The sequence below is a fragment of the Neophocaena asiaeorientalis genome, unplaced genomic scaffold (genome assembly GCF_003031525.2).
Source record: "Neophocaena asiaeorientalis asiaeorientalis breed wild unplaced genomic scaffold, Neophocaena_asiaeorientalis_V1.1 scaffold713, whole genome shotgun sequence".
Lineage (NCBI taxonomy): Eukaryota > Metazoa > Chordata > Mammalia > Artiodactyla > Phocoenidae > Neophocaena > Neophocaena asiaeorientalis.
The window spans coordinates 408,925-424,302 of NW_020174925.1; the positions used below are offsets into that span (position 1 = coordinate 408,925).

At 41.8% G+C, this 15,378-nt stretch overlaps 1 protein-coding gene and 1 non-coding gene across 3 annotated transcripts; both read left to right on the forward strand.

The window, feature by feature from the left end:
• Window positions 1-1,679: 1,679 nt before the first annotated feature.
• Window positions 1,680-4,888, forward strand: COXFA4L3 (cytochrome c oxidase associated subunit FA4L3). Of its 2 annotated transcripts, none has more exons than XM_024761362.1 (5): window positions 1,680-1,778; window positions 1,918-1,979; window positions 2,420-2,505; window positions 3,435-3,495; window positions 4,484-4,888. In XM_024761362.1, the coding sequence occupies exons 2-5, from the start codon at window positions 1,944-1,946 to the stop codon at window positions 4,550-4,552; spliced, it is 252 nt and encodes an 83-aa protein (XP_024617130.1). In that variant the 5' UTR covers window positions 1,680-1,778; window positions 1,918-1,943; the 3' UTR covers window positions 4,553-4,888. The 2 variants fall into 2 exon arrangements, with proteins under 2 accessions (XP_024617130.1, XP_024617131.1); XM_024761363.1 differs by having other exon boundaries at window positions 1,737-1,805; window positions 4,484-4,879.
• Window positions 4,889-8,964: 4,076 nt separating this feature from the next.
• LOC112410659 (small nucleolar RNA SNORA22) lies at window positions 8,965-9,080 on the forward strand. Its single transcript, XR_003005468.1, has one exon. It is a non-coding gene; the product is annotated as a small nucleolar RNA SNORA22 (small nucleolar RNA).
• The last annotated feature ends 6,298 nt before the right edge of the window (window positions 9,081-15,378 follow it).

Below are 15,378 nucleotides of genomic sequence, written 5' to 3' on the forward strand. Positions count from 1 at the left end.
GGGCGCCACGTGGCTTGCAGGATCTTAGTTGCCCCACCAGGGATGGAACCCGGGCCCCCAGCAGTGGAATCATGGAGTCCTAACTACTGGACCGCCAGGGAATTCCCAAGGGCTACACATTTTAATTTTAACTTGTGGGCCATGATATATTCCTATAAGATTTCCTTTTTCTCCTTGTATCCTAGAAAAAACAATTTATCTTTAATTAACAAATTGAGGCTTTTCTTAGAACCTTCTGACAAAAGAAGCTTTAGAGATTCTGCAGAAGGAGCATTAAAAGGCTTCTTTGATTCTATTCAATACAAACCACGGAAAATGTTGAATTTTCTCTGAAGTAATCAACAAACGTCTCCAGCTACAGCTCGAGTTACACAGTAAGAACCCTTGTCAGTGACTGGGTGAGAAGTTATATTTATGATCTCCCTTATATAAAACAAATCTTTGCAAATAATAATTACTATTTATTGAATGCCTACTACAGGCAAGGCAGACTGCTACATGCTTTGCATACATTCTAACATTTTTTCCAACTCCCTGCCGAGCCAGGTTTGTCCCCATTTTACAGATATATAAACTGAGAGTCATCACGAAGGTTAAGTAGTTTCCTCGAAGTCAATCAGCTAATAAAGTATGTCAGGGGTGGGCTCTGAACTCACGTCAGTTTGAATGCAAAGCCCATGACTAGAAATAAAATGGGGCTGAAACAGAGCTGGGTCTGGCCGTTTAGAAAACATTAAGATGTTTTCGTTTTTATGCTAACTCATAGCTTGAACTTCAAACAGTTTTAAAATAATTGTTTTAAAATAACTATTTTTAGATAACTGAGCTTGCACTCTTGACTTAATCGCAGTTGCTAAGAGCAGGGTGCAGAAAGAACAGTGCTGCCTGATTGCCGGACAGACCGGGCTTCTAATTCCATCTCCGCCGCTTACTGGCTATGTGCCTAGAGCATCTCTGAGCCTAAATAACATACCTTGCAAAAATGTCGAGAAGATTCCAGTACAGTGCCTGACCCACAGATACTGATTTAATTATTATTCCCGTGGTTCTGCAGCCGCCTTCATGCTCCGTGAAAGGCTAGGCTGCTAGCTTAAGGGCGAGTTCCTTCAGGGTCGTCTCAGAGATATTCTCCTGGAAACCTCTCCGGTTGATTCTTTTTGTTTCTTCTCCCTCATCTCCTGATTTTTTTTTTTAATGGAAAAAATCAGGACAACAAGGAATTATTCTGAAAGGAAATTTACAACTTAAATTATCTCCATAAGTGCGCCACATCACATTTTTGGAGCTTTTAAAGTGACTTGGATTAATTCTAGTTTACCTGCCTGCACCAAGGAGCCTCCCATGGGACCCCCGGATCAGCGGCTCCTTTTCCGGACCTCCTTTTAGACGGGCTGTTTTTCACCTGTTCTTGGCCATCCAAGCGCCCCTAGTTCTCAGTTCCACCCCCTTGCAGACCCGCCAACGCCCAGCCTGGGCTCGCTCCGAGCGGCGGGTAAGAACCGCGGCAGGCGGCAGGGAGCGCTAGCGTCCTGCTGCGCGGAATTTGAAGGCCCGGCGTCCCGCAGGGGGCGCCCGGTTGCCGGGCGCCCGGTTGCCGGGTGCCCGGCATGGAAAGCGAGTCAAGCCCCGCACGCCCCCTGCGCGGCCCGCGTGACCAGAACGCGCCGGCCGGCCTTCCGGAGAGGGTGGGGTTGGTATATAATGCGCGGAGGTCGAGGTCGGCGTTCGGTTCTGGGCGTTAGCATCGTCCGCTCGCGGCGCCCCGCCAGGTCTCCCAGGTGAGCTGCCCTCGGGCGGAGGCTCTGGTGAGCGGTCTCGAGGCTGGCTTTGGGATACGTTGGCCGGTTTGGAGCCCAACGGGCTTCGTCCTAGTAGCTGAGTTTTGATCAGTATCTTGGATTTTTTTTTTTCTTCTAGATTTGGCATTCTACACTGAAGTCATCATGAGCTTTTTCCAACTCCTGATGAAAAGGAAGGAAGTAAGGTTTTATTTATTTGTTTATTTATGGCTGCTTTGGGTCTTCGTTACTGCGGGTGGGCTTTCTCTAGTTGCGGTGAGCAGGGGCTACTCTTCGTTGCGGTGCACGGGCTTCTCAGTGCGGTGGCTTTTCTTGCGGAGCATGGGCTCTAGGCGCGCGGGCTTTAGTAGCTGTGGCGCAGGGGCGTAGTTGCTCTGCGGCATGTGGGATCTTCCGGACCAGGGCTTGAACCCTTGTTCCCTGTATTGGCAGGCGGACTCTTAACCACTGCGCCACCAGGGAAGTCCAAAAGAAGAAAGTAAATTTTTAAAGCAACTGAAAATCTGACTAAAAATATTAACTTTTAAAGATGTTGAAGAAAGTATAAAATGATATAGAGCTATTCTGTTGTATTTCAAGTGTTTCACATTGAAACGTCCGAGTATTTTGTTCTCTGTTAGCTTATTCCTTTGGTGCTTTTCACGACCGTGGCAGCGACTGGAGCTTTGTCTTTTGCTCTGTATTCCCTTCGAAAAACCGATGTGATGTAAGTAGGCATTCATCATTTATAAAAACGTTTTTAGCTGTGTTAGGTTGACCTTCAGTTTATGAAATGCATAGTATCAGTTTCCTGGTTCTCCCCCCGGGATAAGAATGTCGAATTATGAACTTGGTTAGAGTCAGGGCCAGAAAGCATCCAGGTATCAGAAGACTATCAAATGATGATTAGTGATAAAATAAGTTTACTAATATAAGTTCCTTGTATCTAAATACCCTTTCATCCACTGGCCCTCCTCCTCTTCTGCTGCAGCAAAATAAAGCTTGTTGGTTTTTTGTTTTTTTTTTAACTTAAGTTTTGAGATTTAAAGTTCTTAGACGGTCTTTTGGGATATACATCATCAATCTTAATCATTTTAATAACATTTTAAAATGTCAATTCATTAGAAAGGTCTTTCCTAATGTGGTAGAGTTTATAGATTCAGCTGTCTACAATGAATCTAATCTTAGCCCTGGATATAAGGTAAAATACCATGTATCCTGGAATATGAGGAAGAGAAAAACCTGACTCTGATATTGACCGGGTGCAGGGCTCCGTAGAGCCGTAATGCTAGGGTGTGGCAGTTCATCACCTACCGGTTTCAAGCCCAGCCCTTCTGCCTCTTCCAGAAACTGGGGTAAGAGCATATTTGCTTGCTCTTAGCCTGGCACTTCCACCCTAATTGCTCTTCAGCTTATGAGAACATTCTCCAGTCTAGGCCAGTAAAGGGAATACAGACCTCCTACTCTGCAGAGGAATTGATCCTTGATGTTTGAGCCAAACTGTGAAGCTTTTTAAAGGAATGTTCCATCAATTTCAATTAACCCAATGCCTAAGTATGCACTCTGAGTCTGTCCCTAGCATATTTATAAACCCAATATCAGACTTAGTTTAAATGCACTTACTTTAATGTTTAATCAGCTTTCTTTTATTTTTAGCATTGATCGAAAAAGAAATCCAGAACCTTGGGAAACTGTGGATCCTACTGCACCTAGAAAGGTATTGCTGCATTAAAATGTGATTTATACTTAGCCGAAACCTTAGCACATTTGTCAGCAAAATAGATGTAATACCTTTTAACCTTTAGGGTGCCATTTAATGTGTAGTGCAAAGGGAGTGCTGTAGGGTTATGGAGATTTAGTTCAAATCTTTGCTCCATTAGTCACAGGTGATTTTAGATAATTTGGCCTCTCTGAGGCTCTCAGAATCTATAAAATGGGCACAATAATAGGGCTCTTCCTCAGAGTTTAGAGGATTAAAGAAGATAAAATAGAGCCCTTTAGCACAGTGCCTGGCCCATAGTCAGCACTCAAATATTAACTTTTATCATTATTGTGACACATCATCTCCTTTTTTAATTTAATTTTTATTTAATATTGGAGTATAGTTGAGTTACAATATTGTGTTAGTTTCAGGGGTACAGCAAAGTGAATCAGTTATACATATACGTATATCCATTCTTTTTCAGGTTCTTTTCCCAAATAGGTTGTTACAGAATATTGATTAGAGTTACCTGTGCTTACTAGTTATCTTGTCCACAGCTCTGTGCCTTTTCCCTTATTGTATAACTTGGATCATTTGTACCTTTGTTGAGTAATTACAGTGAGGAAATTTTAAAAGCCTACTATGTGCCTAGCTCTGTGCTGCGAGCATCATACCTCCACTCAGACGTAGCAGACACACTTTTTGAGCTTCTAGTTCACATAAAACCATAGGAAATTTAAAAATCTAGAACCTCTTAAGTGAAAGTAGGGTAAATGGATGTGACCTTTCTCTCTGATCCTGTAACACTCAGGAACCCAAAGGCTCTTTAGAGGGATAGAGGGATAGAACCAGCCCATATTACTGTTTTAGAGATGGGAAGAGGTGATTCGTTGACTACAAATGTTATGGTGATGCTTTTTACAAAGGGAGCTGTGTACAACTCCCAGAAGGGGGCCTGAGGATGGACAGATCCTAACAAAACATTTTTATTCTTTTTTTAAAGCTTATAACAATCAACCAAGAATGGAAGCCTATTGAAGAGTTGCAGCAGGTCCGAAAGGCAACCAGGTGACCAGTCTTCGCCATTTTCTTCCAAAGAGTACTCTATGAATCTAGTGGAAACACTTCTGCACAAACTAGATTATGGATACCAGTGTGCGGAAATGCTTCTGCTACATTTTTAGGGCTTGCCTACATTTTCAGACTCTGGATAAAGAATTATAAAGGTAGTGCAACAATAACCACGTAGTCCCAAAATAAGATTCTATGTTTATTTTCTTGTTGTAAATTTGTTTTGTGTAGTGAAATTTTTGTGTTTGTGATGCCTGAATGTTCTCCTTAAAATGTATAAAGATTTGTTAAATTTGATTGTCTCCAATAAAATACCACTTGTGCGAGATTTCTTAAAGTTCAGGTACATATTTAAATCGAGGAGAAAGTCTTTTTATGGGAGATAAACACATTCTGAAGCATGGAACTTCATCTTTTTAAATAACACCCAGTGCAAATTTCTGTATAAACTTTTTTTCCAAGTTCACTCATTCATCAGAAATCTATTGAGTAACTACTGTTATCCAGGCACTGTTTTTGTGCAGCTGAGATAAAGCAATGAACAAAACCAAATTTTGGAGGGAGAGGAATAAAAGATGGTAAGTACGGTGAGGAAAATGAAGACAAGATGGGGTATGAGACTTGCATGGGGATTGGTCTTGGAGGAAGTACTGGGATTCTGGCAGTGATGGGAATGTGGGGCATGCGAGAGTAGCCCTCCAGATGCCAAGGCTAACAGTGGTGCTCCTGTGAGGCTTGGGGAGGGGAGGATGGAGAGCACCCCACAGAGTCTGGGGCTCCTCTTCACTGTGGCCAATGGTCCCTTGGAGATCAAAGGTACGATCAAACGCAGCATGCCCCTCGGCTCCGCCTTGACTGTTCTTGAAAGTGGGACCACATAGAAAATAGCTTTTCATTAACTTTTTTTAAAAATTGAGATACAATTCACAGAACATAGTATTCATCCATTTAAAGTGCACAGTTCGGTGGTTTTTAGTATATTCACAAAGTTTTACAACCATCTCTACCATCTAATTCCAGAACATTTTTATCACCCCAAAACAGCACTGTGCCCACTAGCAGTCATTCCCCCATTTCTGACCCCTCTGCCCCCAGCCTAGGGAAACACTAATAAAGTTTATTTCTATAGATTTGCCTATTCTGGGCATTTCAGATAAATGGGATCACACATTATGTGGCCTTGGTGCCTGGCTCTAACTTAGTATAATGTTATCATGATTCGTCCGTGTTGTAACACGTATCAGTATTTCATTCCTCTTTATGACTAATATTCCATTGTATGGATATGCCGTATTTTGTTTATCCATCAGTTGACAGACATTTGGATTGTTTCTACCATTTGGCTGTTGTGAATAATGCTGTTGTGGACAGCCATGTATAAGTTTTTGTATAGCCATATCTTTTCAGTTCTCTTCGGTATATACCTAGGTTCATTAACTCTTTTAAATAAATATCATAAATCCCTTTTTCTTAATTTCCATCTGAACATAATAGAAATTTAAGAGAAGGGCTAAATTCTAATCACCTTCATGGCAATAAGAATTAACTAGATCTTTCTAGAGACTTGGCAGTTCTGAAGGGATTAAAGCAAGACTACTTCTGCAACTTCTATTTTCCTTATCACCTCAAATTTTCCCAGGTGAAAATCTCCAATTATTGATTTCAAGGAATTACATGTACCAGTTAGGAAGTACAATTTTATTTGCTTAAGCTTCTAAAGGGCAATGTGGTACCATATAGGCAAATAAAAATGAACAGCCCTGTGTTGCTTGGCCAATTAGGAGAGCAAATTGTAGTGTTTGGGAGGGGACTGTGCCTTTCAACTTTAAAACACAAACCTGATTGAAATACAGTGGCTTTATGGGGTGAACAAGGCAGTGGAAGGTACCATGCAGCAGGTTTGGGAGGGAGAAAGGCCAACAGCAATATTGAAACTCAAATTTCAAAAGATTTATTGATTTTATTTTTGATAGTATTCTTAGCATTTTCCACACGTTTTATTTTGAAAATTTTCAAATATTCAGAGAAGTTGAAAAACTAGCACAAAAAATACACTTTTTATCACTTAATATTTTGCCACATTTGCTGTATCTCTCTGTATATTATGCTCTTTTAAAATGAACTCTGATAATAAGTTACAGACATCATAAAACTATTCATGCCTAAGAGAAAGGACATTCTAGCTGTTATACCATTATCATTCCTGAGAAGATTACCATTAATTCAATACTATCACCTAACATATAATCCATTTCCATTTCCTCTGACTGTAATGCCCTTTATAACTGTAGTTTTAAGTCCAGAATCCAATCCAAGTTTCACTTGTTGCATTTGGTTGTTAGGTTATTGTACTGAGTACTTGACGGGTATGTGGTCATGGAAATGACTCCCAAGGAGCTTGTATAGAACTCTCTCTGCAGAGTTTGATCTGGACAAGATTCTCTTGAAAGTGGACTTTGAAGTTTTAAAATTTGAGACATATTAAAGACATTTTCAAGTAATTTAAATATTTAAGAAGGTGTACAATTGTTAAGCGTTCACTATGTGGTAGGTGGTGTGCTGGCCTCAAGGATCTGACTGACATAGGAAAGGTAGATACATCTGTGAACAAATCCAAGCAATACAGTGACAATAAGGCAAGGATAGAAACAAGCACATGGTACAAAGGAAGGTTCCGAAGAAGATGGGTCCCTGAAAGCCTAGTTTCTTCAAAAACCATTAATTAGGGTAAGATAGGGAGGGTGGGAGGGAGACACGAGAGGGAGGGGATATGGGGATATATGTATATGTATAGCTGATTCCCTTTGTTATAAAGCAGAAACTAACACACCATTGTAAAGCAATTATACTCCAATAAAGATGTTAAAAAAACAGCCAATAATTAGAAGTCAGAAAGGCAATTGAAGTAGAGGCATGTATTTACCTAGCCATAGAGAGCTAAGACAGCATCTCTTCAGAAACTTGGAGCAATTTAGTACATGAAATTTAATATTGGAGTGTAGAGTGGGATAGGTGAAATGCTTAGGGCCTTTTATGCTATTATCCTGCAGGCACAAAGGAACCAGAATAGGATTTTAAGATGGGGAAGGAGATAATACAGTTTGTTTGTTTTTTTTTAACATCTTTATTGGGGTATAATTGCTTTACAACGGTGTGTTAGTTTCTGCTTTATAACAAAGTGAATCAGTTATACATATACATATGTTCCCATCTCTTCCCTCTTGCGTCTCCCTCTCTCCCACCCTCCTTATCCCACCCCTCTAGGTGGTCACAAAGCACTGAGCCGATATCCCTGTGCCATGCGGCTGCTTCCCACTAGCTATCTACCTTACGTTTGATAATACAGTTTTCTCAAGGGAGTGTTGGCTATATCATCTAGAGTGTTATATCATCTAGGGTGAAACTCACTGGAGGGGCATAACTGATCAAGGCAGTGGCAGAGGGAATGGAAAAAGGAGGATGCGTTTGAACGTGATTGAAGAGAAGGCATCAAGGCTTATTGGATGTGGCTGGGAGTCCAAAATGACTCCCAGATTTCTCGCCCGAGTAGTTGGGTGCGCGGTGGTGCCAAGACAGAGAATACAGGAGGAAAATAAAATGGAATGTTCAAGGGAAGTGTAGATGAGGAATGAGTTGGGCTTTGGAACTGAACGTTGGAGAGCCCAGTAAGCTATCTAGGTAAATTACTTCTCGAGAACTGCCAAGAAGTGTGACTTGGAGACAGTTGAAGGGGTGGTTAAAGCCAGGGCATGGGTAAAACTGCCTACAGAGGCAGTTCTAAAGTGATACAAAGCCTGAACAGAGAGGAATGTCATCATGAAGGACGTGGGCAGGGGAGAGGATTTGGTCCCTGATGGGGACTGAGAGAAATGGGGAAGGAGAACCAGAGGATGCATCCTGGAGCCCAGAGAAGAAGGAAGGCTCTTCCATTGTTGGTTTCAGTTTGCGATTAAACCAAAGCCCAGAGTCCGTCAGTTTTATGGCCTTGAGCCTTAAGCAAACACCTATAATTCTCTCATATAAAAGGAAGATGTGAAGTAAACTTTCTGAATAAAAAAGTTAAAGTCACACACCATATCACTGAAAACGAGTGAGGTCTGATTAAATACTCATTCATCATCATTTTCAATTTTCTTGGGGAAATTCTCACACATTTTAGTTGAGACTTTGTCGGAGAATGAAATTACAGGCTCCGAAATCAGACCACTTTGCCACTTTACTACCCATGTTGCTTTGTACCTCAGATTCCTGGTCTATGAAATTGGGTTAATCTGTTACTTGCTTGGGTTAGTTGTGAAGATTTTGTGAGATAATAAAAGTTTCTGACATGGTGTTTAACATGCACTAGTTGTTCAATAAGTATTCCCTTTTTGCTTTTTAAAAAATGATTATCACTATAAAAGAGAAAGCTCTTTGCACAGTGAACACCCAAGTGTGCTTTATAATTCCCTTGGCTTTGACTCTGTGCTAGAGCAATGTCTGTTCTTTTCCTCCGCATTGAAAGGAGTATTCAGAAAGTCAGCCCATTATATTAATTGTGTTTAAGGGTATGAATGATCTAGCATATCCCTTCATAAATTTGCTTTGTCATGAACTATATTTGCATCGAACTGGAAAAAAAGAATAGAAAGCTCTTAATGTTTATAAAATTATATTCTTCCATGAGTGAGAACATTGCCTGTTTGAGATTCACGCACGCCTACTTCTGGTAGCTGGTCTACCTTTGGTTCACAGCGCCCCGGTTATAAACCTTTGCCAGAGCATGACCACACCTGAAGATAAACACATCTCACCTTTACTCTCACCTACTCAGACACCGAGCTAGAGAGAAAGCTCTTAATGTGTATAAAATTATATTCTTCCTGAGTGAGAACATTGCCTGTTTGAGATTCACGCACGCCTACTTCTGGTAGCTGGTCTACCTTTGGTTCACAGCGCCCCGGTTATAAACCTTTGCCAGAGCATGACCACACCTGAAGATAAACACATCTCACCTTTACTCTCACCTACTCAGACACCGAGCTAGAAATAAGAACCCCCGCATATGTGCCCACCTAGATGGCCTCACATCTAGAAAAGACATAGTAGCAAAAATAATTATTCTTATGTGTATAATATAAAAATTTGTCCTTAGCAACCACTGTCTACATTTTAGTAATCACTATATTCTACAAGTACACTACACATATTCTTACATTCAGAGATGATGGTATGGAGCTTCCCTGGTGGCGCAGTGGTTAAGAATTGGTCTGCCAATATAGGGAACATGGGTTCGAGCCCTGGCCTGGGAAGATCCCACATGCCGCGGGGCAACTAATAAGCCGGTGCGCCACAACTACTGCAAATAATAAGCCCGTGCACCACAACTGCTGCAGCCCACGAGCCTAGAGCCTGTGCTCCGCGACAAGAGAAGCCACTGCAAGGAGAAGCCCGCACACGGCAACCAAGAGTAGCCCCTGCTCGACGCAACCAAAGAAAGCCCATCTGCAGCAATGAAGAACTAATGCAGCCAAAAATAAATAAATAAATAAATTTATTTTAAGAAAATGATGGCATGTGGTTTGAATAAGGAAGGGGGATGAAGCTGAGTATATGTACCTAAGAGAGCAATAGGAATTTTAAAATTTTTATTTATTCATTTTTAGGATTAAAATAGTAACGAAGTTTTCCTGGCATAAAAAATAGTATCTTCTGTAATTCCAAGGGTTTCTTATTAATTGGTTGTTTCAATGGCTGAACAGTAGTTTCACACATTCATGATAAATTCTGTTTCCCTTCCTAAAATACAGCTTTAGGCTGTTGCAAATTTAGTTCAAGAGATCTTTTTCACATTTTAAAAAATGATGGTATGTGGTTTGAATAAGGAAGGGGGATGAAGCTGAGTATATGTACCTAAGAGAGCAATAGGAATTTTTAAAATTTTATTTATTCATTTTTAGGATTAAAATAGTAACGAAGTTTTCCTGGCATAAAAAATAGTATCTTCTGTAATTCCAAGGGTTTCTTATTAATTGGTTGTTTCAATGGCTGAACAGTAGTTTCACACATTCATGATAAATTCTGTTTCCCTTCCTAAAATACAGCTTTAGGCTGTTGCAAATTTAGTTCAAGAGATCTTTTTCACCTGAGTGAAAAAGATGAGGAACCTTTGAGATACCTGTTTAGGGTATCAATGTTTTTTAAATGTAAACTTGATAGAAGGGAAACGCAAGCTCCACTATTGATTAACAATAATTCTATTTGTGGAGCCCTAACTACAAGCCTGGCATTAGCTCTTTAGCAAGGATTGCCTCTTTTAATCCTCTCAACAAACCCCAGAGGTAGCTTTTACCACCCTCATTTTACAGAAGGAGAAACTAAGGCTTGGAGAGGTTAAGTGAGAGCAATAGGAATTGAATTCGTTTTTCTGGTAATTCTCCCTTATAATATCTTTTCCTCATGCTTAGAAAGTTGCATCAGTAATTATGTAATTTCTCCCTAGAAACTAAGGCTTGGTTTTGGTAGTGTTTTATTTGCTTGTGGGCACACTACTTAGTTTTAAAATGAAAACTAGAATAAAATCAAGGAAAACACTAAATTTGATAACTCTTGATGACATGCTGAAAGCAACTTGCTGATTCACTTGGTATGACTTATGATACATATACAATAAAATATTGCTTATTTGGAGAGTGGGCATACTATGTAAAAAATCAAACTCTACTCTTTTGTATTTACATCAAGTAATATATGTGATTTTTCCTTTACTTGGTTGTGTGTAATCATGAAGTTGATACTGTTCTCTTGGTGTTTATGTTCTAAAGGTTATGTTGCCTCGGGCAAGTTAACCTGATTATTTTATTTTCTAAAATATTTTATATTTTGCTTATCTGAATTCTCCTTATCAACATTAATGAGAAATGGATTCATATTGCAAGACAAATGTGACCTATTGTTGGCTTGTTATTTTCTAGGCAAGTTCATTGAGTCAACCACTGGACACTTCTCAAATTTTGTTTCAGATTATTTTTTGAAGTAGCACCATTTATTTTACTTTTATTTGACTCTTTTTTTTTTTTTTTTTAAACTGAATTTTATTCCCGGGCCATAGTTTTTGCTTCTTCAGTTTCTTCTGTGATATCTTTTTCTTCTATGCAACCTCCTCTTCTGGTTTAGGAACAATCTGCTCTTTTTCAGTAAGAATCATCTCAATGTGGCAGGGAGAACACATGTACGGGTTGATCCCACCATGAGCTCTCTAAGTCCTGCACTGCATCTTGGGAGCTGTGTTCACCTGGATGTGTTCAATGACCAGAGGATCGACACCTAAGCCCTTCAGTTCAGCATTACTCTCTGCATTTTTGAGCATGTGCAGTAGAAATTCAGCACTCTTTTGGGGCCATTGACCCTGCATCCAGCCCCACTGTTTGGCCTGGGCACACCTACGAACTCTACCATTGTAACAACAGAATGGCACGCGTTACTTCTGTAAAGTGATATCCTTCAGATACTTGGTGGATTTTTGGCTCTGCATACCCTTAATGGCACAAAGATTTGAACCTCTTGATTTGCATGATTTTTGTGGGTTTTCTGGGTCAAGAGAATAGCGAACCATTTTCAGAGGCCACCTTGGGCTGCTTACCGGGAAACTGCACCATTTATTATACTTTTTAAATTATTTTTTAAATTGAGGTATAGTTTAGACAGAATAAAATGAACAGGTCTTAATGGTTCAGTTAGAGGAGTTTTGAAAATTATATGCACCCAGGAAAGCATCATGCAAAACATGCTATTGAACATTCTTATCACCCGAGAAAGTTCTTGTGGCACAATTTACTTTTTAAATTAAACCCCACTAAATTGTACGCTTTAAAAGGGTGAATTTTATGGTATGTGAATTACATCATCAAAAAAAAAATCTGCTCCACATTTACTTGCTATCTCACCTCAAGAACTAACAGAGGTTTCCACCATATGTAGTAATCCGTCCCAGTCCCCCGCATATATTACATTTTATTTGCTTTCTTTTTCGAAAACAAATTGGAGGTTACTGAAGATTGTAAGAAGCACATCAACAAGACCAGCTGGGCCAGAGCTTGTAGTTTAGGCTGTCCCTGTAGTGACAACAAATAGGCTTCCCTGGGCTCTGGTGTGGAAAGACCCGGAAGCAGAGTTCAGACACTGGGTTTACCTTGTGTCTCAATGTTGTAAATATTACCACCCACAGAGTAAGGGCCCAGGCAGAGTACAAGAGTTACTGTAGCGGAACGAAGACGTGGAGAATGGACTTGAGGACACGGGGAGGGGTAAGGGTAAGTTGGGACGAAGTGAGAGAGTGGCATCGACATATATACACTACCAAATGAAAAATAGATAGCTAGTGGGAAGCAGCTGCATAGCACAGGGAGATCAGCTCGGTGCTTTGTGACCACCTAGAGGGGTGGGATAAGGAAAGTGGGAGGGAGACGCAAGAGGGAGGAGATATGGGGATATATGTATATGTATAGCGGATTCACTTCATTGTATAGCAGAAACTGGCACACCACTGTAAAGCAATTATATTCCAATAAAGATGTTAAAAAAAATAAAGGCTATCCCGGCAATAAATCCTCTCCAGGGCAAGGCTGTAACCAAGCTAAGCAAGAGAAGTTACAGTTGACTTCACAACTGGATTAGTATATGTTTCCCCAACTCTTCTATCATCGTGTGTGTCAGAGCTTGCCCAGAGAGCAGGGAACCCTCTGTGTCGCCAAACCAAATCCTCCCAAACCGCACTAGGAATCTGGCTCATTCTTTCAGTAAAAACGGCTGTTCTCAAATTTAGCTGTGCATCAGGCTCTCCTGAAAGGCACGTTAAGATGTGGATTGCTGGGCCCCAAACGCAGAGATTCTGCTTTAGTAGTTCTGGGGTGGGATCTAAGTATTTGGGTTTCTAATGAGTTTCCAGGTGAATCTGATGCTTCTGGTTCGGGGACCACACTTTGAGAAGTACTATGCTGAAACTGCCCCTATAACATTTGGTAATCAGTGGGGAATTTCACCCAGTTGTTAATACCCTAGACCAGCCTTGAGATGTCAGTTGAACTCTTGCTAACAGGAGAGCAGGGTCAGGCCAGGCATGGAACACTAAAAGGGTGGGAGTGCCTCTCCTGGCCAGGCTGCCCCGGCTGCCTGTTCAGTCACATTGATCCCAGCACCCTAAACCGAGGAGTGGTGGGTCTAGCAGGTATCAGTGGGAGTAGATGTGGATGCATTTGTGAACGTCTTCATTTCTCTGCAGAGATGACACTACTGACCACCCATGTCAGGACAGATGGCAGTGGTTCTGCCAGTAACAATCAAATCTGACATTAATTCAGCTTCATGGTGGGCACAGTGGGCAGGGAGCAAGCAGACAGGTCAGCACCTGACTCTAGGCTCTGCAAGTCAAGAGCTGGGTGACCTGGGTGGGTTTCCTAACTTCTCAAAACCTTGCTTGGCAAAGGGGGATTCATCTCAGGGGTAAACCAGTGAGGTAGGTTAATATTTAGAAATGTCTTCACGGAGATATCTCATCCCTGCACTGTTTCCTCATCGCTCTTCTTCCCTCCAGTGTTAAGCCCAAGTAACTTTTGCTTCAGGGTGAGGACCGATGCAAGAACAGTCCCCCTCCAAGTGCAGCTGGGTGGGCTGGCAGAATCCGCCTCACCTGGGTCTGCACCCCAGACCTGCTGAATCTGAATCTCTGGCAGGGAGGCCCAGGATTCTGGGTTTCAATACACAGAATTTTCAGGTTATTGCATGGCTAAAGTTTGAGAAGCTCTGGTCTAGAGCAAATAAATATTAATGTAGTGGCTTCAAAATCCATAGCTGAGACCACAGCCCTCCCCAAAGCCAATATGCATATATGTGTGGCAAGTTGGGAGAGAAAGGGTTTTGTTTGGAAGACAAAGCTCGGGAAACTGAGCCCAGAGGTTATGTTCTAAGCCACGGTATCTGGAAGATTTTATGATGGCCTCGTAGCCCTCTTTACATCCAAAAGGAAGACCAGTTTGATCAGCAGCAAGGAGAGAGGATGAGAAAGGGCTGAGATTAGATCTTAAAGGATCTACAGGGTTTTCAGTCTTCTTCTGAGTGGCCTCACGAGGCCCCAGCTTGAAAAGGCTTATTATGTCAGTCAGACTCTCTCAGAAGCTTAAAGTGAGAGACAAGGGTGACAGCCAGCAGAGAAGTCAGGGCCGTCATAGGGCCACTTACACCCCGAGTTACTGAGGGAGTAGAGATGGAAAGAAGCTAGTCAGGAGAGAGAAAGGGGACCTGAGCAGAAAGCCAGGAAGAAGCCGAGGTGTGGGCGACAGCTTGTGTCCAGAGCCAGTGGGATTACTGTTATGAGCTCAGAGCCCTGGGAAGGGGTGAGGGCAGCTCAGAGGCAAAGCATCAGAGGGCACAGTCATCATCCATCTCCTGATCGTGGGCAGACAGTTTGGTCTGTGCCTCATCCGACTGGTCTGAGGGTCCCTGCTTCAGGCCTGCCCTTGACCGCGCCCCGAGCAGACCCTGGAGAAGGTTCATTTGGGGTGGTCCCCTGTGGACCTCTGGCTACAGAGGAGCTGGCACTAAGGAGGGGAAGGGGCTGGGAGGTGTCTGGGCTGCACTGCCCTGCAGTGTTGGGCAATCTGGGTGTGTCCCGAGGTTCCTGGAAAGTTGGCTCATTACCTTCACCAAAAACAACCTGAGACACCCACGGTGAGGTCAGCTTCAGTTTAAGCTGCTTCGCACACATGCACACACAAAAATGCTTTTTCCTCTTGACCGGAAAACTTACACTTAAAAACTTGAGCGTGTTGTTGGGTGAGGCCTATGCAGCCA

Excerpts from the sequence above, each read along its gene's own strand:
- COXFA4L3 (XM_024761362.1), top strand. The coding sequence starts at position 1,944 with ATGAGCTTTTTCCAACTCCTGATGAAAAGGAAGGAA. Across the intron at positions 1,980-2,419 it reads TCCTGATGAAAAGGAAGGAA|CTTATTCCTTTGGTGCTTTT; the intron begins GTAAGGTTTTAT and ends GTTCTCTGTTAG. Across the intron at positions 2,506-3,434 it reads CTTCGAAAAACCGATGTGAT|CATTGATCGAAAAAGAAATC; the intron begins GTAAGTAGGCAT and ends TTTTATTTTTAG.